The sequence below is a fragment of the Topomyia yanbarensis genome, chromosome 3, assembly GCF_030247195.1.
Source record: "Topomyia yanbarensis strain Yona2022 chromosome 3, ASM3024719v1, whole genome shotgun sequence".
Classification (NCBI taxonomy): Eukaryota; Metazoa; Arthropoda; class Insecta; order Diptera; family Culicidae; genus Topomyia; species Topomyia yanbarensis.
Genome location: NC_080672.1, coordinates 344,309,809 through 344,333,055, shown reverse-complemented (window position 1 = coordinate 344,333,055; position 23,247 = coordinate 344,309,809). Strand labels below are relative to the sequence as shown.

At 35.7% G+C, this 23,247-nt stretch overlaps 1 protein-coding gene across 11 annotated transcripts in view; it reads left to right on the top strand.

Annotated features, from left to right (window-relative positions):
* The window catches only part of LOC131690758 (collagen alpha-1(XVIII) chain), a 1,092,580-nt gene that overhangs the window by 213,068 nt on the left and 856,265 nt on the right, over window positions 1-23,247 (top strand). For all 11 annotated transcript variants that reach the window (XM_058976747.1, XM_058976742.1, XM_058976748.1 and 8 more), the window contains exon 3: window positions 13,184-13,204. In XM_058976747.1, coding sequence (XP_058832730.1) covers window positions 13,184-13,204 — 21 coding nt within the window. The remainder of the gene's footprint in view (window positions 1-13,183; window positions 13,205-23,247) is intronic.

Here is a 23,247-nt window from a genome sequence, read left to right as displayed (position 1 = left end):
ACATATGAATTACAGCCCGCATAAATATTCAATAATCCACACGAATATGCAAACGACAGAAGGATTATAACAACGAATTTATTCACACGAAATTACATATACACTAGCATACACGACATACAAACGCCCACGTGGTTACATGAAATCGTTCGACTTCTTGGCGATCATCCTCACACACCTTGGCTCGTGAACGTTTTAGCACTTGTAAATTTATAATCACGGTCTTAAATACAAACCTACAAACTACCATGTTTGCGCAATCTTGAATCAGTTACGTCCGGTGGTCTCCACCTTCGGTTCTAGCAGCCTAGATTCAGGCCTTCAGGTGTCCCAATCTAATAAAAAAATAATGCTGATATACACGATACAAAACGTTTCATGGTGCCATGACCGGGAACTCAAGTGATAAGGGAGAACTTACTCTATACTAGCATCTGAATTATTATTTGAAAATTAAATATCAGATTCACTGTCTGTACGACCACTCAAGAGCACACGCGAATATGCGAATGGGCACACAGTTAAAATTCTAATTTATACACGGAAAGTTACACACACGCGACATACAAATGCTCATACGATTGAATATATTAACATAGAAACGCTCGAGCCCTTTGCGATGATACATAAAGGTGAACATGCAATCGCGTTAATCCACGCACAACTACGCCCAAGATTTCGCAAATTCAAAAACGCCTCGATGGTTAAGTCAACACTATAACACTTATAATCTGATCAAAGCGGATTCTAGCACAAACAAATAAACGCGCTTTTCAATGCGCGGATGGAATCCCCAACGCCGCACATCTAAACCGTACACTTAATATCACAATCAAAATCACGGCCCACTGTAAATGGCCTTTACCTTAGTTGGTGACATTTCCCGCCTCGTTTGCAATTTTTACAGGGAGATATTCCGAAAACCATGCTCTACAGCTCCAGTTGGACCACTCTAAAAAACTAGATTCATTTTGAAGGGAATTGAAAGAATTTGTTTATCGTTAAAACATGTTCGCAAAATTTAATTCGATCTATACTTTATTTTAACAAATTTATCTTAGGTGGTCTGATAACAAGTTATTTTTTCAAAAATCTATTCTGTGCTGAAACAGTTCGGAATGGTCACATATTATATATTACATGGGCAATCATCTCTTATTTTTGAATTCAAAGGTCTCGTTTTGCCCCAAGGGATTTCAAAATAACATTTGTTAATTTTTGCTGGTACGCAGGCGCATGGTGATCAGCAACGAATTACAATAGAATCAAACGTGAACAAACACTTTATGTGGAGATTTAAAGAAGTTTGATCCAATTATCACGTTGTTATTGATTTAATAAATAAGTAAAAAAAAGTTCTATCTTAAAAATGGAATTAGAATAACGAGAGAGTTTCGATAAAACTGAATGGAATTTTTTTCTCATTTTTATATCTTAAAACATTAAAAATGAACTTAGCACGCACAAACACGTGATTTTCTGCCAAATTAAGTTACATTTTTCATTTGTCCGACTATCAAGCGAAGAATTCGATAGACAATCAGTAATTACACGTGATTTTTAATATTTTCATTTCGTTGTAAATAGAGAAAAACACATGGCATTCACGCATTTAAACGTGTAAACAGAATGAAATAATTAAAAAAAAATCCGTAACGAATATCACATGGGTGATAACGCAGTGGGTATATCGCCAAGCACCCTCTGGGTAATTTTAATACAATTGGCTGCTGAACAAACACTATTTTTGCTTTGTTAAGTATTGATGTGATCAACTGATATCCGCGGAATTTAAGCGAATACTTACCAAGAGAAGTGGTGCCTTGAATCTTTAGATTAAATTTTCTCGAAAAGCTCATTTTTTTAAAAAAAATTCTCTTCACGATTGCCGAAAGCCTATTTAACCTACATCTTGTTGTTCATATTTAATTTATCTCGCACCTCATCGCTTCCTTTTTTATCCATACATTTTTATTTTGTAGATAACAACTTTTTTATACAATTGTTAGAGCCAAAAACATTGTTTTTTTTTTGGAGGAACGTTCCAAAAACGATGCAAAAAAATAAAATATTTATTTAACTAATCGTTAAGGTTCGAGTATTACTCATACAATGATGAAACTTGTTGAGTTTTGGGATTTTGGTTGATCTACTGGAACTTTATCGTGATCATCACAAACTTCATTAAAAAGGGTTTTCGGGGAAAAGACCATAACTCCGCCAATTATCAATATTTTTATAAATTCATACTTGTTTTTTCACTAAAAAGTGCACTACCAGAAATTTTTGAAGCAATAGAACCATTACTACATATCTTTAAATAAATCAAACCTTCATTTTAATGTGCAGAGGAAATACGCATTGATCGTGTGCTCCTATCGTTACTTTCGACCAATCACAATCTCTTATATAGCGAGTCAATTCCTGCTGTCCGCCTGATTTTATCAAAATATATTGCCAGCTTGCTCAGATAGTCATATGATTTGAAAAGATTAGGTTCGCTTGAGGGATTCGTCGTATTTGCTTCTAAAGATGAAATTTTCTCACACCCTTTAGGCACGAAGGCTCTTTTGTAGAACCTAACCATTCTCTCCAGGTTGTTCTATATGGTCAAGAATATACTAACAGTTGGGTTCAATAGATTTTCTTCCAGCGCAGATTCAGACACATGCCTGTCATGGTAATGGCTGAAATATGTTAGAAAATTGTTAAAATATTGTTCGAAAAATTTAATGAAATCAGCCTACTGATTCCAATTTTATCGAAATTGCCAAAAAATTGAGAAAAAGAAATCTGAAATATTCCACAGATGATTCGCATAAGTAGTATTACAAAATATAAAAACTTAGAAAAGCTTCCTTCCCTGGATGAGTTAGAAACAGAAACGAAATTCAATTCATGCCCGCCGTGCTGAATAGAATTTTTCGTTTGTTTGCCTACTACTTCATTCGTTTGGTGCAACGCATTCATACAGTTATTTTCGGTTAAACTTCAACTTCAGTAGCAAACTGAATGTTGTTCCTATGTCGCTGTTAAGAGGGATTGTCGAGTAAAAATGCACTAGAAAAAGATGACGCACTTCGCAGTTATGCTCGAAAATGTAAAAGATGCCTGCCTTCTGCTTTCAATTTGTCCACATATGGTCAAGGCTTCTGTCTGTCACGTTACATTTTTACGCATATTTCATAGGATAAGTCAGCAAAAACAATAAAACCATATTCTATCACAACTGCATATTATTAAGGTCACTAAACCGCACATTTTTTCTACAGAAAGTTTTTTTCTATCATGAACCGTTTTCACTTTATTGTCATTTTGATACGTCTGTCACGTTACACAATTTTCGCAGTTAGTTTGGAGGTTGCCCGACTAAGTAGAAAAAGTCTGTTCCGTTGGCCCCCAAATTTGAAAACAATTTTAAGTTGAAACTTAGAAAGCAAGGAAGAGTTTGAAATATAGTTTTCCTGAAGAAAAACTTTGTTTTCGATTTTATGGAGTATTCTCAATGGTCTGACGTTACAACCAGAATCTGTCACGTTACAGTTCTGCATTTTCATTGAAGCAAGGATATCAAGACAATCGTACACAAATCATCCTTAATATAGGAACTGAGTATTAACGGGAAGTTTCATGTTTGTTTTGAAAAACATATTGGTTTTGATGAACAAACGTGAAAAACTTTTGAAAAGGTCGTAATTTCACGAAGTAACATATTATGTCGAAAGAAAATCCAAAATAACTTGAAAACATCTGCATTTTAAAGGATAATTTTTCGTAAGCATTTTGAATTGAAAACCCGTTTTGAAATACATTCTATAACTAAATAATTTAAAGAAAAAAATTAAATAAAAATTCAAAATTAAAAAAATATATTAAAATATGTTAAAACTTTTTATTTTTATTTTCTCTACGATGCAATTATATTTTAAAGTTTTCTTATTCGCAATTAAATTTTAAACGTGTTATGTTTTTTGCGTTTGGTATTTGTGAGTATTTTATTAAAAGGGCGTATTTTCACTACTAGATATTTTTGTTGAAAAAAATCAAAAAAAAATCGAAAAAAATTTCATAAGAGCATTTTGATTCGAAATTATATGTAGTATTAATATTGTATAAGAAAATTATATTTATGACTGGCAAATACTAAGAAATTTAGAAGAACACTTGAAGTAAAAAATGTTTTCTTACTAATAACTTCCTTATAGTGCAATTATAGTTTCATCAGTTTACAGGTTTTCGTTAACAAAAAAATCATTGTTTGTCTGTAATTTTGTTTTCTTTTTTTTTTTTTTTGATTTTTAACATTATATTAAGTATCAAAAATTACTAAGAAATGAATAAAAACTGTCTATAAATTGTTCTAAAATTATCAGACGCTGATGAAAAACTTATCGAAATTTTTTTTTTAAATTATCACCTAATTGTAAATAATTTTCGAAATTTAAATTTAACAAGAAAATTGTCAAGAATTATTAAGTACAAAAATTACCCCAAAGGGAGGATTCGAACCTGCAACCCTTGGGACTCCGGCCCTATGTATAAACCCTTATACTATCGCTGGGCTATGGTAACGTCCCAGGAAGAACGCATGATTATCGCATTGGGGACAGTGATCGTACCACTATCTCTAAAGCGAGATCACATATAACCACAAATCTCGAAAATAATGTCCAAAGATATTTCAACTGTGGACAAACATCCAAAATTAATTCAATTTCAATTCTAACACTTTTCTACGATATTTAATTACCACTGTCATTTGGCGCCATTTCATCAAAACCCAAACCGACACCGGACGCCACAAGCGTGGCAAGCTCATAAACATCAAACTCACATAAATTAAACTGACAAAACTCCAGAACCGGGTGTCACGCTAATATGACAAGTCCGTTGACTAGCAACTGCATCACATTTCGCAGTTCATCTGGATGCTGATGATGTTGATGATGATGATGATGAGTTTCGGTGTTTTGGAATCCCTCCCAGAGCGACTGCTACGACGATTACACACTGCTGCACCGTCGAAGGCGATGATGCTGGGAATTTGACAAACAGTGTGAGGGAGAGAAAGACAGAGACAGCATCTGGGTGACTGAGTCAGGAATGACACTCCGATCTAATCTGCGTGCGTCGAAGCAAATCCGCTCATTAACCCCTTTTTTACGCTGCGCTTTTGACAGCCGGCTGGTGGTTAGTGTGCGCTTGGTTCGCTCGGTCTGACGACGGTCCGACGCGGAAGAGATAACGATGCCGGTTCGTGGGTTGTGGCCGGTGTTTGTATGGATGGATGCCGGTAGTGCCGAGTAAGTTTAAATTTACGGAACCAAGGGTAGGTCACGAACAGGACTGACTTCAAACTGGATTAGCACCATTCGCTAACTAATGTTTAAACTTCGTCTTGTCGGGGTTGCTCGTTGGCAGTTGTCTATAAATGCATAACTTCTATCCCGGATATTTATGTTGGATTAGGTTGCATGGGTGGGGAACCGAAAAAAACATTGTCAGTTGAGAACGGATTATTGTGAGTTGAATTTGTTGGGGAATTTGAAGGAAATAATTTATTCGTTTTGCTAAACATCAACGATAAACATCCAGAAAGTAGTTTGAATTGATGGGGATGAAACATCAGGTCATGTAGTCATTTGTTTTTAGTGTATAATTGCGAGAATGATGTTTTAATGAAAATTTCCAACACACGCGAACCACTCAAAAAATTGATTCTATAGTAGCCGGGAAGTGTCATTCTCGCTAGTCAGTATGAAATTGAATTTTTTGTATTCTCATGTAAACCGAAAGCATTAAATTGTCCCCGTTGACGAGTTTGATATTGACGATGATGCGCCGCATAAAATTGAAAACAAACGAGCGACTGACAGCGAGCACGGGCTGACATGCGCTTGTCGGAAGTGGTGATTTTTCTGTCAGCCTGCTAATTGAAGCTATGACACATTGTTTGGGTTTCGCGTGACCTATTCGATTGAGGCGTCGCTTGCTGGTTTCATAGATGTAGACATATGTTCACACGTGAATTGAGATTCTGAGGAAATTAAGTAAAATTCTTTTTGATTTATTGGTCGATCGGTTGAAATTTTTCAATGAAATTTTGGTGTTACAAGGACATGATACGAATTTCCATAGAAAACGCTCCGGCATCAACGAAATCCAAACAACATATCACTGACTTCCGCAAAAAAATACGAAACCCGCGGCCGATCAAACGTGTACCGACCTCAATTCGGACTTCCGGTCCACATGCTGGTCCACAGTCCAACGGCAAATGGGAATGCAAACTATTCGGCACCGGGCGCGCAAATTCTGTGGTTCGTGTGTGCAAGCTAACACGCGTGCTTCATTTGCCATAATTCAAGTCGTCATCGGCGGCGCCGGCCGTTGCCAACGGTGTCGCTCGTTACGAATTCGATCAAATTCGGTACAAATGGGTCACCAGGGTATTTTGCTTGACTCAGAATGTTTGACTATTAATAGGCCGCCGGATCCGTGAAGACGTCTACTTCCTAATGTTGATTTTCGATTATCGAATTAAGCGGTAGAGTTGAAGGAAAATAGACTGCCATAAAATGAAACTGTCTGGTGACTCTAGATCTCTTGGAAAACGTGAAAATAACCGTAATAGAGGTTCGAAAAAGTCATTCACCTGTAATTTTGGGTTAGAAAAATAGAAATTAAATAATTAACTATTTACAACACAAAACTCTTTCCTAACAACCTCAACCAACACTTCCTAGCTCACTAGGAAAAAAATCCGTTTATAATTTCATGAAAAAAGATCACGATTTCGCGAGTTGAACAATTTACGAAAATTGTGATCAAGTTTCTGAAATTATGAATAATAAACCTTGTTATTAAGAAACTATCTGTGAGTCTAAAAAACAATTTACCTTGAATATATACATGGCGTTATACTCAAATGTTTAGTTGGGTTATTGTGTGTTTTACGTAGCCATGTTTAGTTTTTGTTTCGTTAATAATTTGGGAATACAGAGCCGACAGTTAAACGAGGTACATTATTTTAGTCATCAGTAGAGTAATTCATGTTCTTGATTTCAGGATCATAGTCACGATTTTTGATATTTTAATCAAGAGTAATGTGACTTATGCTCCTGATTTTAGGATCCTAGTCACGATTTTCGTAATTTCTAATCACGTTATCATGGTATTTTAGTCACGAGTTGAGTGATTTATGTTCATTATTCCAAGATCCTAGTCTCGATTTTCGTAATCTATATGCACGTTTTCGTGATATTTTATTCTTGAGCTAACTTTCGAATTAGATACGGGGAATGATGTGACTTATGTTCATGGTATTAGCAATTTTATGATGATTTTCGTGATTCTACTTCGCTTTATCGCGATATGTTAGTTTTGGGTTACTTACGGATTTTTTTACTCGAAGTAACGTGACAATATTAACTGGATCATGAAAGTGTGATTCATCCGCGGTATCTTGTTCTGTGAACTATATCACGAACACGATTTGAAACTCTATACTGTATTTTTGGTGCTCAGCGCAGTTTTAGTTCAATGTCCAGATATCACACTGAACCTTATCAAATAAATATCGATGTTGTTTCTTATTACTGCTCACAGCTATTATTGGTCACTAACAGCTGAACCTATGTGATTGATTTCACGAATAATACTTCGAATTTCGTAAAAAAAATCACGGGAAAATTTCATGATCAAGAAATGTAAGAAATTGAAAATGATTAGGGATATCTTCTAAATATCATAAGCACGCAAGATAAACTGTAAATCATGCACTAAGAATCATGAACTTCTCCACGAATTCATGATTTTGCGAACTTTCTCACGAGCACGATGCACACGACTTAGAACAAAAGGTGGACAAAACACATATCGGTTCAAGTAGGATGCCTTCATGTAATTTTGGTGTGCTGAATTCGTTTTTGATATTAAAGTAACGAGCAAAGGTGTTTCAAAAATATCAATATAATCGAAAATTTTCTTAAAATTCTTGTATATTAATTTTCGTGCGCTAGATCGATTTTGATAATAACACTTATTAAAAAACCTTCATTATACATTAGGCTGGCTCAAAAATAATTATTTTGTTGTGAAGATTGATAGTTTTCGCTTAAGAAATTTTTGTACACTTTCGTTATAAAATTTATTAGAAACTAACTTCACTACTTATTAGGGTGGCTCAAAAGTAAGTACTTTGTCTTTATGAGTATATTGATTTTTCAATAGTCATTAAGATAAGCTAAATTTATTTTCAATGTTGAAACGAATTAATTTGCATCTCATTATAGTACTTCAGAAATGATTTTTAGTTTTTACGGATCAAATAATATGTATTCGAATAATTTTGGCTCGTTAATATCATTATTGGGTTACTTGATGAGAAAACTACATTTTCTTTTATTTTTAAACCAAAACTTTTGAGCGTCTTAGTGAAATGTTTTATTACAGTCACTAATCAACACGATTGTTAAAGAAATTTTATTTCACAGGTGTTTTTTAAGTAACTTATGTCGGTTATTTCATATCGCGTTGCGTTGCGTTGCGTTGTGACGATGATTTTGGCGGATTGCACACTGACTTCATCATGTTTGACTGCTGATTATCTAATAAGAGTTGCTTAGGAAATGGTAAATAGGAATTCATACCAATTCGACCCATATTAAAACCTCAACAGCATGATAGCCATCATTGCCGGCCGCCCCCATCTCCATCGTTCACGGGGAAGGATAAAGGATAAGGTAGACAGGAAGTGTTGATGCTCCATCTACTTAACGGAAGGACGACGATTCATCAGACTCTTCCATAGGCGTCGCGGAGTTGGTAGTTTGGAAGGGTATCAGGTCTAGGATTCGCTCCAAGCAAGCGATGCGACCTGTAAAGCATATTTTAATACGTAGTTGTTTAGTTAGTCTTCGAGTGCACGATCACTCGAAAAAGAGATCTTGTTTAGTTTTTGGTTTTTTTTTAAACTCTGGGCAGCCGGCTACCGAGAGTATACTATGTTCCCTAAACAAAAGCAATTTGAACTCCACTCGGCCGACCGTGGGAGTATTGCCTAGAAAAGCTAATCTTATCTGCGTAATGGGCCGGATCACTATTTATTGCAACAGTATTTGGACAGAATTCGCTACTTCTACTCTACGATATATTTATTGGCTTGAAAACTACCGAGTGACACATTATACAAGCTAGAGTGACAAGCTAGAGTGACACATTATACAGGCAAAAATAGCGCGAGATGTTATAAATCAAGGAAAGTATTTCTTATTTTCCATATCAGATTTGTGGAATACAAGTATACGAGCGATAATAACGAACACTGAAGGGAAATATAAAGGATTGTTAACCTGATGCACGGGCTTGTTAGCAATAACGGAGCTTGAAATTAGGTTCATAAAAACAGACGCGGCGAATTTTCAATACGTATTGACCCGTGATCATAGATACTAGTCAGATTATTCGTATTGGGGCTAATTTCCGATCAACTATTCATTTTTACGGCAATGTTTTCTCGACTAGATCTGTTCGCACCCTCTCATTCTGCTACTATCGGCAGAAGGCTGGTAGCACCCAGTCGTCGCCGGTCTAAGGACCAAATGTCATCAATAGACTTAGATTCGCGTGGAGGCATGATATAGGAAACTTGTGAGAATTTTGTTATCCCACCGTTTGACGACCAACTTATGTCGGTTATTTCATATCCTACATAAACCATAAACTATAACACCTTTCGTTTGCGTATATGGGTCATTTTAAAATGATCCTTTATTATTTGGGTAATATCGCTTACCCTTAAGATAAATCAGTACTGCACAAATTTTGATCAAAAGAGTTTTACCAAATGACTAGAACCCAACTGTGTTCACTCAGTTTGACAGTTACTGCATAAGTTAACAAGAAATATTTCCAGAAACATTTATTGACGTATTTCAATAGGTTGAAAATATTTACTAAATTTTAAACATTCTGAATACCTTCACCAGGTAAAAAACCACTCTTTTTAAGCGATTCCTCACTTCTCATCACTAGTAGAACCCTCGTAGGTCCTGCTCTCAATGCTATTTGAAAGTTTTGCAAGTATTCGTGTCATTATTCTAGCAATAAAGTGATTATTCAAATTTAATATCAGTAGCAACAATGCGTCTCCATTCAGAGTTTTTTTTTTAAATTTTGACTGTTTATCGCAAGTTTTCGCATAACTGGCATAGACTCATTCAAAAGAGAAAATTAAAAGCTTTCGGATGAGTATAGTGTAAATGCGGGCGTCGTTGTTGTTATCGCATTAGAAGTTCGAAGTCAATAAAAGTTCATGACAAACAGTTATCTAAATAATAACTAAACCAATTAGTGAATTATTTTTGGTGTTTTTACGATGTAATTTAATAACACGGATAATTTTGGTAAAGTAATGCAATACATAAAATCCGTCCGTTTCTTCGAAAAACGAAAATAAAAGGATGTAGTTCCAATGATCAAATTATGCGAAAAACCCTTGAGCTGTCAAAAATTTATAGTACATCCAAATCACCTAAAATTTGGCGAAAATGACTTCGATAGATTAGCCGACACGAGAAAAATACTAGCGAGAATATTGCATAACCTTCATTAATGGACAAGGCAAATATTTTATGATTTCGGAAACTATTTCAAGGGAACGTATGGTAAATCGTGACTATTATACTAGGAATCATAAACCAGTCAATATACACATTTGATGATTTGGTGAACTATTTCACGAGTAAGCCTTAACTATTATACTAGAAATCCTGAATCATCGCCAAGTTGGCCAAACTGAGATTCACTGGATTACTTTTTCGGTGATTTCAGTCTATCTCGTTGGCCACCAACTTTGCGTGGATATAGGCAGCGACTACTCTGAAATCTTTGCAGTTACTTCCGACATCCCTCAGAGAAGCCATTTTGGAGGACTTATCTTCCTTTTTTCAATGATATGAATTATATACTCAGTGGACCACGCTTGTCGTACGCAGATGACCTCAAAATCTTCAACCGGGTCAAGACTTTGGCAGACGCGCACGTCTTGCAGAAACATGTCGATGTCTTCAGCGAACGGTGTAATCGTATGATCCCAAATTATGCAAAATTTTCAGCAATTACCTTCTGTAGGAAAATAGAATCTATCAATTTCGGCTATAATCTATCAGGACTACTTATTCCTCGAGAGTGTTCCTGCGGGATCTTGGAGTAATATTAGATTTTAAGCTCAATTTCAAGCAACACGTCTCATTGTTTTTGGTGTTGCATTTGGGACCCGCACTACCGGAACGATATCGATCGAATTGAAGGCATTTAATGCAAATTTATACGATTTGCTTTGAGGTGGCTTCCTTGGTGCGATCCTAGCTACGAGAGCACAACAATGCAGAAATAGTGCAAGAGCCCTAGTTGTCGACGATTTACTAACCTCACACATCGATTCCCCAGCCTTAATAGAACGAGTTAATATCGACACGAGAACTACACACCAAAAAATAATGAAATTTAAACGACATGTAAATCAATACGAATGTAAACATACAACGATTGAATCAAAAATTTGATTGAAATTACGTTAAAATCAATTGGAGCATCAAACAGCATACAATTTTACACTTTCATTCGTGTAATATTACATGTCATTCATTTTACAGCAGTTTTCGAGTAAAAATACATTGAAGTGCATTGGTTTTCCGTTTAAAGAAACTGTAATTCAAACCACGTGTAAAATTCTAATAAAATTCGTTGAAGAAAGCACGACAAGTCGTGTGTATTTATGGTGGAACTTAATTTTACATTTATATTCATGCTCCAAATATGTGCATGAAAATAAACTTAAAATTACAAAATATTTTTTTGTGTGTAGGACGTTGCGAAAAAGCATTCTACTGAGAGTTTCGCCATACAGTAAATGCGGCCATCACGAGATTAGAACGCATTTTTAATCGTGTGACGCATTTTATTGACTTCCATTTGGCCCATAATGTGATAAGGTCTAGGTTTGTGAATTTTTTCAAGACTGTTTAAATTAAGGTATCATTATTGAGGCCGATTGCGGCCTGTTAATGATTTTCGTTCGTTTGTAAATAAATTAACCCCTGTAAAAATTAGTTATGGAAAAAACCAGTTCACTAATAGATGAATATGATTTTTATTTTGTGAACTATTTTACGGACACTTACGGTCGGTTGTGACTATTATACAAGGAATCATGAATAAGTTCAAGAATACAGGATAGCTATTTGATGATTTCGTGAACTTTTTCACGAGCAAGGATGTTGGATCTTAATGAATATATTATGAATCATGAATTAGTTTACGATAATAGAATGGATTCATGAAAAATATTCCGAGTTTCGTACAATAATTCGCGAGAAGATATCCCGACTGTTAAAATTTTGTGAACTAATATTCCTAAATGTATGAAGAAAAATTGAGTCAACCTTTGGTTTTATGAATAATGATTATAAAGTTGTGAGATAGTTCACGTACAGGAAATCGATTTGGTAAAAACATGGCGGAAACCGTGTCTGAATTTCACAAAACATTCCCGATTTTGAGAACATTTTTTTGTGCGAGTAAATTAATTCATAATATCGACTGCTTCATCCCAAATTCAAATAAGCCTTCTTTTTCTTCATACTATAAATAAATATGAAAGTGTTTTACCGAGTCTCAACCGCTACACTGATCAACACCAAACATTGTATTAATACTCCAGAAAATTCTGAAAAGATTATACGCATGATTACAAACAATACAAGAATTTCGAAATAAAGCTGCTTGAACGAATCAACTGTTCTGGGCAGATGTAGGAAATTCTGCTCCAATATTCTTGTTGAAGATTATTGTGAATACAAATCACGTTGCCTGTAGGCAATTGGAAATTGTAAAAAAAAATATTGCAAAAAAATTAATGAACAAACTCCATAAGGAGACCATCGGGAGCAGATTTCTAGGCTACTAAAATATTGTTTTAATTTGGTTATCATAAAAAGTCACATGAAATATTCATGGACAACGCCGTATATATAAGCTAGTAGAAAATTAAAAGGAGAGGTTGTCCTTTCAATTCCACCAGGTGGAATTAAATGGAAAATTGTCTTTTTTATTTTCTTTTTTTCCGACGCACTCATTTTTACCAGAATTATTCTAATTATATAAATTTTTCTCATTACAGGAGTGCGACTAACACGATGAGGTAAGTTTAAATGCTAAAGTGATAGCACAGATATAATGAAGATTTGGAACTATTGAATACCAACTGTGAGCTGTTACAACACATTAACTTCATTTAAGACCAGTGATTTCCTCATCAGCATTTCTAGGTTTTTTTCTGATCAGCATTCAAATTAAATTAGGATTCTGGTAACATATATCTTAAGATTATTTTAGAGTACATACTACTAAGGATTCTGAAGAAAAAGTTCAGTAAAATCCTATGGAATACTGCTGTAGATTATAATTAGATCAAGATTCTCATGAAATCCTGTCACATATTCCGATGAAAATCCTGTTCAATATTGTGACGATATCTAGCTCAAAGAATTCTCAGGCATCTTTACCAGGATTCCGATAGAGCAGGTTATTTAATATCAAAACAATACACTGTTAGCGAAATAGCTGTACAAATTTTCAGGTATTATTCAGATCGCTCTTCTATCCCGTTAAAAGTTATGGACTCCGAGGAACTAGGTTTAGGTTTAATTAAATTCTTTAGGATTTTCCAAAACTCTTCGCTGTTGTTTTGATGTTGATCGATCTTCCTTTGAATATTTTCACATTTGGTATTTTTCAAAGCCCGTGAATAAATATTTTGCACTTAAAAGACGTTCTACAAAATTTCTTGTACTTTTTCTCTCTTTTACGTTTTAGGCACAAAAGATCTAAAGAGTACCAGCTGTTCGAGTTATTTAAATTAAGATATTTTTGAGAAACCAAACTATTCGTACACTCTTTTAAAGCGTTAGTTAGAACAGCTGCCTTGTTATCCTAATTTCTGTTTAATTCCTTAAAATCCAGGTTTCTCGAAACAAGTTGAGACATGGCTTATTTCGAATATCTTTTCCAGCACTTTATTTTAGGGTAAGGGCTCCTGCGTGAAAAAAACTCTTTCTTTTGCGATTTTTTAGAATTTTGCGTGAAGCGAATTGATCAAAACTTTTCTATATTATATTGTATCATTTCAATAACATGCTAAAGTTTTTATATGCAAAAATATCTACAAATGACTCAGTCACGAAACTTTTTGTAGAACGTCTTTGGAAAAACATGATTTGCGGTGTTACCTACCATTTTCAATTAAAGGGGTTTCTTAACATTTTAAATAAAAAAATATATTTTTGCGAAAATTTCCGCCTTTTTATGAGTAAACACCCCCCTTAATCGAAAAAATATCTCAAAAACTCAACGTAGAGAGGTTAGGTATTATTTACATAGAATATGTAACCAAAATTTGAAAGAAATCGGTTAAGTAGTTTTTGAATGGCAGGTAACAGGTTCTAAAGAAAATCGCAAAAAAGGTATTTTTTCCCGCTGGAACCCTTACTCTACCTACCTGCGAATGAACCCCATCAAAATTACAATACATCGTCGCTGTTGTGCTATCTTATGATAAGCGCCATTTAGCACATTTCGAGAAAGACTATTTTGCCTTTCTCATATAGAAAGCTTATGCAATCATTCTAAAAATCGGCAACCTAATCCCGGCCCGGAGGACCAAATGTCATATGCCATTCGACTCAGTTCGTCGAGATCGGAAAATGTCTGTGTGTGTATGTATGTGTGTGTGCGTATGTGTGTATGTGTGTATGTATAAATGTCACCTCTGTTTCGCAGAGATGGCTGGACCGATTTGCACAAACTAAGTCTCAAATGAAAGGTACAACCTTCGAATCGGATGCTATTGAATTTTTTATTGATTGGGCTTCCGGTTCCAGAGTTACGGGTTGAAGAGTGCGTCCACACAGCAAATTCCCATATAAACTAAATTGAAAAATTCTCAAATGGGGGAGTAAGGGAAAATTTCAAAACCGAATTTGCATTTTTGATGCCAAATGACTTTAAAATGCATAAAACGTTGAGATTTGATGAAATATAGAAAAAAAATTTTGACTAAAATTGACTTTTTTGGACTTTGGCACCTTTTTGCCTTTCTCATATAGAAAGGTTATACAATCACTCTAAAAATCGTCAACCTAATCCCGCGATTTTTTTTGACTTGTTTAGGCGTAGGTAGGAGTATGCAATGAGGGGTTGCTACTTTAAAATTGAAACTAGTTTAAAAATTCTTAAGAAAACCGGACCCCCCGGATCCTCTTCCTTGATCCGACGCTGGTTTCAAGCGATGTTTCGGTGTCGACACATAGCATCTCAAGATCTTGGCTGTCGATCCGTTGTATGTATGTGCAAATCGTACTGAATATGTAATATTCTTTCCACCGTTGTATTGAACATAACCAGCCATAGAAACGTAGTTTGGACAAATGAGAAAGGCACAATTGCACCACAAGGTGGATTAAAACAGGTTTTTAAAGTTTGAAGTTGAATATCATGAAGCTGATAAATGGTATAAACAATTCAAAGCAGACAATTGATGCTTCTATCTATTCTGTATTAATCCCTCAAATATTACGAAGATCGGTTAACTATGTTAACTCGGTCATGAAGCTTTTTATAGAACGTCTCTGGAAAAACATGATTTGCGGTGTTACCTACCATTTTCAATTAAAAGGGTTCTTAACTCATTTTAAATAAAAATTTATATTTATATTTTTTGAGTAAACACCCCCTTAATCGAAAAAATATCTCAAAAACTCAACGTATGGGTTAGGTATTATTTACATAGAATATGTATGCAAAATTTTAAAGAAATCGGTTAAGTAGTTTTTGAATGGCAGGTTCTAAAGAGGTTCTAAAGAAAATCGCAAAAAAGGTATTTTTTTCACGCTGGAACCCTACCTGCAAATGAACCCCATCTAAATTATAATACATCGTCGCTGTTGTGCTATCTTATGACAAGCGCCATTTAGCACATTTCAAGAAAAACTATTTTTAAAGTTTGAAGTTGAATATCTTGAAACTGATAAATGGTATAGACAATTCAAAGCAGACAATTGATGCTTCTATCTATTCTGTATTAACCCATTCATGCCCATGTTGTTTGTGGACAACAACGTTTTTAAACAGCTATAACTTTTGATTCAGGCAAGATTTGCTCACAAAAACAAGTAAGGCTCATTAATGTGATTATTGCCTTTCATTTGAGTATTAACATTTACAAGGATCAACTCTAGAACTGAAGTTATTGCAATTAGTCTGATTGAATTCCGATGGAGCAGTGCTGCCAGAGACAATTTACGTTGACGACGGAAAAAGATTTTTTCATATATCTTCGTTATGGTGCGATATTATTGAAAACTGATATAACTTATCAGTTTAGACTGTCATTGGCTACGTTTTCCACGTAATTGAACTATTGTAATTTTTCTAGGAGAATTGTATTGAGTATTAGAAGGTAAAAATTGACCAGCTTCTAGCACTGCCATGGAAGCACCAATCTTTATGAAAATAGGCTTTTCGTGTTTCTTGACCCAACCGTTTTTAAGGAAAAATAGCTTTGAAACCCTACATGCACTAGAAAAAAGTTGGGCATGAAAGGGTTAATCCCTCAAATATTACGAAGATCGGTTAACTATGGGGGAATCGGCAACACTGCCAGATTGATCAATTGTGTTTTTTGCGTGTCATTTCAATTAAATTTATCAAGTGTAAACAACTACCCACAAGTACCTGCTTGTTGTTAAAGTAATAATAACATACAGATATCTTTGTGTAATATGGAAGATATACGTTTAAAAAACTGTTGAGTGTGCATTTCGAGAAATCTGATAAGTGATTATCAGTGAGTGCACAACTGACGTATTGGATGTGTCGTACCTCAGCGACCAAAGGAAGTATTATATTTTGTATTCTCACCGACCAAAAACAGATCCTCAACAAGGTCTCATCACGTATTTTTATACAAATGCAGTCTCACAAACATGACTTTGCCAAAATATTCACTGCATAATATTCGTTTTTTGCGATGCATACCGAAGAGCTACCAAAAATGTGCGATGTTTTCTTCCAACAATTTGAAATTTAATAGCAGTTTTGGAAATGCTTCGAGCAATACAGTAGTTTTATGATGAATTTAGTATCTCTTACCAATTCTCGGTTATTGCACAGAGACTTAGCAGTATTTGTGGTTTACATGGGTGATAGAAAAATATGCATCGATTACTAAATAAAGTTCTTCGTGTACGTTTGCTTGTTTTGACGGATTTTTTTGTGGAAGTCGTCACACATATTATTGAGAAGTATTAGCATTGCGATTTATTTGTTGTGGTCGCAGATGTGAAATGGCAAAGTTCATGCGAAAATCATCAACGTTTGCGATTAGCCTTAGGGATTTGGTAGTGTTGGATATCCGCGAAGAAAGTATTTTTGTGGTGGAAGTGAAGAAATTTTCTTTGGAGAGTTATCGCAATTTACAATGGGGTTTCGCTGGAACTCCGGAATTATTTCATCCGCATCGCTTTTTTGAAATTGATCGGGAGAGAATATTTTGATGTTAATCTATACTATCGCGCTATTGATGGATACGTGTTACCTCTATATTAATCCGTTGCGATTAACTAACTGTGTTGTCGCGTTCTAATGTTAGTAGGTTTTTAATTTCATATAACATTTTTTAAGAATTTTTGAACATGGATTGAAAAGTCATATTTCATTATTTCTGTATTGAAGCTGCGATAAAGCAAAAATCCCTACCAAGATCATTTTATTACCCGATTCAATACCAAAAATATATCGAACGAACATTAATAAAATGTCTGAAAATGTTGGTTAGCCGAAGAATACGTTGTTGGCTAAACGCATTAATAAAATGATATTAATCTCTCTCTCTCTCTCTGTGATATCTCTATGAGGCTTTTTCTATCATATTGTGTTATACCAAGTGTAGTTTGTAGAATTCAAAATAAAACAGCTTGTACTTCAAAAATTGCCAATCCATGATGCTGCTCGAAAATCCCTAGATAATTTTATAATATTTCTACATTTAATCATGGCTTATATGGTTGCTAGCTCGCGTCGTCCGCGTCCTCTATCATGAAATTTTAATAGAGTGATTCGTCTATAACGCTGTATTTGAAAATGAGCAAGTTTAGTTTTTTCCGATCTTATTTTGTTGCGAATGAGCGGTAGTCTGCGTTCAATTTTATTCATTTTTTGCTCAAACTCGACCATTTTTGTCGAGTGAAATTTGAAAGGTGTTTTCATATGGTAATTTTGCAAGGAAACGGGCAAAAGTTTATAAGTTTTTAGTTATCCACTGGGTGGCGCCGATCAGGCTGATACATTTTTGAATTGAGCAAAATAGTTTATTTGGCCAATAAGGGGACTAACGTGTATGGCAGTGGGTGTGTGTGGGGAGTGCGCATGGCCTTGTCTGTGAGGAGTACTAGAGATCTTTATGAAAATTAACAGTTTGCGAGGGAGATCGACGTCCGGCTGCCAGTTTGCGGCAGTCATGTCACGAAGAGTAAATTTTTGATTGACATATTTCTCGATATGATTTTAATCCATTAAATCATGCTCGTTGTGGTAATTGCTCTCATTCTCACATTCTTGGTAACATCACTTTGCATAGCACATGCACTATATTGTTAATTGCCATATTCAGCATACTCCCAACAGTCGGTTGTCTGGGGTTTAAGTTACATTTCCATTGCAAAACTGAGAATTTCTGAATAGGCGGTGGTCAGCTATTCTCGCCCGCGTCCCTTATCACCTATTTTATAAGGTGATTCATCAACAGTGCTATCTTTGAGAATCATCATTGGTTAAGCAACTAATTTTTCCGATCCTATTTTATTGCAAATAATTGAGTAGTTTTCATTTCGTTTTATTTTGAATTGCACACATCTTGTCGTATGTAATTTCAAATATTCTTTGATTTGATGGCATTGTATAGGAATACGTATCCGCCGGTTGATGCTAATCGAGTTGACATTTCTTTGGACTGATCAAACTAATTTCTTTGTTTGTTTAGTGTTTATTTGACAAACTAAGAAACTAATTCACTGGGCATTTTATGTGCGTGAGAAATATGCATGGTCTTGTCTGAGTGAAGTGATGACTATAGAATCATGTATGAGGGTTGAGTATTAACAGTTCGCGAGAAGAATCAGAAGCCAGTTACTAGTTCTAGTAATTAATGTAAAAATTAGCGTCATCGGTTGTATATTCGACATACAAAGCTAGTCGTTTCAGGAATTTCGATAGTGCATATTTTATGCGGTTTAAAATACGCTTTATTTAGCTTAAAACCGCTCGCGAATAACAAAACAATCGGCCCCTTATACAATCGCGGAGAAAGAAACCAATACACAATTGTCGTTTTATTTGTTTTAGAATACCAACGTTAATACACGATAAATAATACTTATATTACGAAATCTTCGGTATTACAATATCTATGTCGACAAATGTCTCGAGACCTAAAGGTAATCGCTTTTCATGATATTGTATTGTTTTTGGAATGTCGCGTTTCGCCGGAATAAAGAAACAAGGAATAATAAAATCGTTCACATACCGTTTGATGCAATTAAACATAAGCTACACTCCCGACTGTCGGTAATTCGAAGCTGAAGTTGCTTTTTTTACAAACCGAGCATTTCAAAATTAATTCAACAAACGATAAATATCATAAATTCTCGAAAGCCGGCTGCCCAGAGCAATGAACATATGATAATACTTCTGAGAGTTGCATAGATCGTTTCACTTATCAAGGTGAACCCAAATTTATGTAACTATTTACCCCATCCTTCTAACAAAAACTCCTTCCCGTGACAAACGTGGAGATGCAGAGGTATACACGGTCTCCATAACAACGTTGGTTACACTAACATTCCTTTCCTTCCCCGATGACTGTAAGGACGTGGCCGGCGCCGTTATTGGCATTTCAAAGTATATAGCTCTCGAAACGTGCACATTGAGAATGGATAGCTACTCCCAGGACCAATTCGTTGATTCTCTGTGCAATTTTGCTTGTTCTAGTCAATCACGGAGTAGCAACTACGAATTGTACGGTCATTATGCTCATGCTCATGCTCAAATATTACGAAGATCGGGTAACTATGTTGCGAGCTTTTACTATAAATGTAAACAAAAGTCGTACTCACACGTGTCGTAGGTGTGTATTGATGACAAAATTTGTATGGCGTATCATAATCGAGCATGGAAAATTTTCCATAGAAAAAAATCATCATTTATTAACTTTTATTTATATCTTTGTCTTCATTTGGTCTATAAACAATCGGTGAAATGCATTTTGAAGGAAATAAGTCTGCATTTGTCTCACAGTTCGTGTATTTTTGTTTTGAAAATGATTATGCTATTGTGTTCCTCAGATAATTTTACAAATAAAAAGATCTTATACATCAAGATATCTTGAGCCAATCCCCAGACACAGTCATTTGAAGTAAAAATTAAAATTTTCTCAGCACGTTTCTTGCTATATCTCAGTAACCAAGCAGAATGTAAAAATTCTGAAAACGCCAAAATGGCGTTTGTAAGATAAGATAGCACAACAGCGACGACATGTGATCTATCAATGCTGTACTGTGACTGGAAACTCTTGTAAGCTCACTAACCGTTTGCTTAAAAATAAAAAAAAACTAAGCCATCTACTTCAATTCGTTAGAATTTTGATCGCTGAGCCAATCAATATTAAAATTTAAGCAACCACAAGAAAACGTTGAAAGCCCCTATAACTACAAACAGGAAGTCATCCGGAAATCAACCGAAAAAAGCCAAATACAGCGCAGTCCAAGGTAGTGAGAAAAGCATGGAGAAAAATGAAAAATATTGATCCAACACCAATCCGGCTATCACTAGAACTGGAGAACATTCCAAGCAAATCGAAGGAACGCAGACCCCGTAGACAACCATAGTGGAACCACAACAAACTAATGGATTTCAACAAACCTACGAATACACAAAAGAATCAACGCAACACAGTTCTGTGCAATAATCGCAATGAATACCACACAAGAGCCACTTCATTCGATGAAATCTCTTCAGGCGTCGGTGGCAGAAGCTTCCGAAGAACCTGATGCTGTTGGAGTACCTTTAATACCCACCGTTGTTTTCAACCGGACTCAAGATTATTTCGTTAGTAATACCGCCAACAAATCCCAAAACTACGCGGCTATAGCAGAAAACCCACCGCTACCCGTTGCCGCCCAGTCGACTTTTGATGATCATGTCTCAGATGCTTCGAGGTTAACAAAAATCTCAAAGGAGGTGCAGCACCGTCAGTGCGGACGTTACACCCCAACCGGAACTGACTGACAACCTGCACAACCTCAATTTTACTCAGTTCTATCCAGGGCCGGCGAAAAGCGTAGGTAGTATGGGTAGTACTACCCACTCGAAAATAACCGAGTGGGTAATTACCCACTCGAAATTTTGAACCATAACAAAAAATTTAGATGCGCAACGCGTGTATCTCGCACTACACACATTTGAAAACATCGATCGATCTACCCACTCGGGCGTAAAGCGTTTCGCCGCCCCTGGTTGTATCAAAGCAGGATTCCTACCCTTCGATGCAATGGTAGCTTCAGCAACAATTCGTAAAACTTGTGAGTTTTCTTGAAAAAACGGACGGCACCTACGATCAAACATCGCCTGCCCTCCAATTGCTAGACTCCATGCAGTCTGGGATTGTCGATGGAATCAAAAAAAGGACCCACAATCGATTGGTCCATTAAAATAAGACTACTCTGCTAGCGTATTAGCTACTTTGGAGAAAGGTTCCTTGAAACATCCCTGGATTCAGGCGATAGAGAACATTTGCGATCAAAGGACAACATTCTGTTGGATCCTGGGGCACTGCGGAATCAATGGCAATTACGAAGCAGACAGGCTCGCTGCACTCGGTAGAAGAACTACACTGCTTGCAACCGAAGTCCCGGGAATGGACATAAAGCAAGACATCGAAAGGCGGATTCAAACTGAAGTAGAAGTAAAATGGCGAATCGAACGAGATTTATTCCTTCGGAAAATCAAAGGAAATCTCACTAGATGGGATGATCGCACCTCGAGAAGAGAACAGCACATATTCTCTCGACTCAGGACCGGACACACGATGCTAACTCACAAGGGTTTATTTCAGGGAGGCAACAGTACAGATTGACCTGTATCACCAGATGCCCTGAATAAAACGAACTGCAGGAACCAGTGTTGCCACAATTAAATCTGTACCGGGAGTTGAAAAATCTGTACTCTGCTATAGAAAATCTGTACCGCATTCTGCACCAAAACAATAACAAGGTTGTTTTAAAAAAAAGCATTTTTCCTATACATATTTTTCATTTGGGGAAATCAAACCAGTTCGTTTGAAACCAGTTTGAATTTCGGGTGAGATTAGCTCCAGCTCGAATTCTCGCCGCCATTCTGTTTGCAACCCAGGGATAACAGGTATCTTTTTCAAATGTATCATCATTTGTCTTCAACGGCCAGGATTCTGAATCGGTTATTGATTTTGAACAAGAATTCTACCAGAAATCAGTCAGATATCCGAATAAATTTGTCTTCAAAATGAAAAAGATGGGTGAGTAATGTCTAAGACATAACCGGAGTGTCGTGACTACTCGTTTGACTTGTAGTTCAAATCGAATGATACTCAATGAACAATGGGGTTTCGCTGGAACCCCGGAATTATTTCATCCGCTTCGCTTTTTTGAGATTGATCGGGAGAGAATATTTTGATGTTAATCTATACTATCGCGCTATTGACGGATACGTGTTACCTCTATATTAATCCGTTGCGATTAACTAACTGTGTTGTCGCGTTCCAATGTTAGTAGGTTTTTAATTTCATATAACATTTTTTAAGAATTTTTGAACATGGATTGAAAAGTCATATTTCAATATTTCTGTATTGAAGCTGCGATAAATCAAAAATCCCTACCAAGATCATTTTATTACCCGATTCAATACCAAAAATATATCGAACGAACATTAATGAAATGTCTGACAATGTTAATCTGTGTGTGTGTGTGTGTGTGTGTGTGTGTGTGTGTGTGTGTGTGTGTGATATCTCGATGAGGCATTTTCTATCATATTGTGTTATACCCAGTGTAGTTTGTAGAATTCAAAATAAAACAGCTTGTACTTAAAAAATTGCTAATC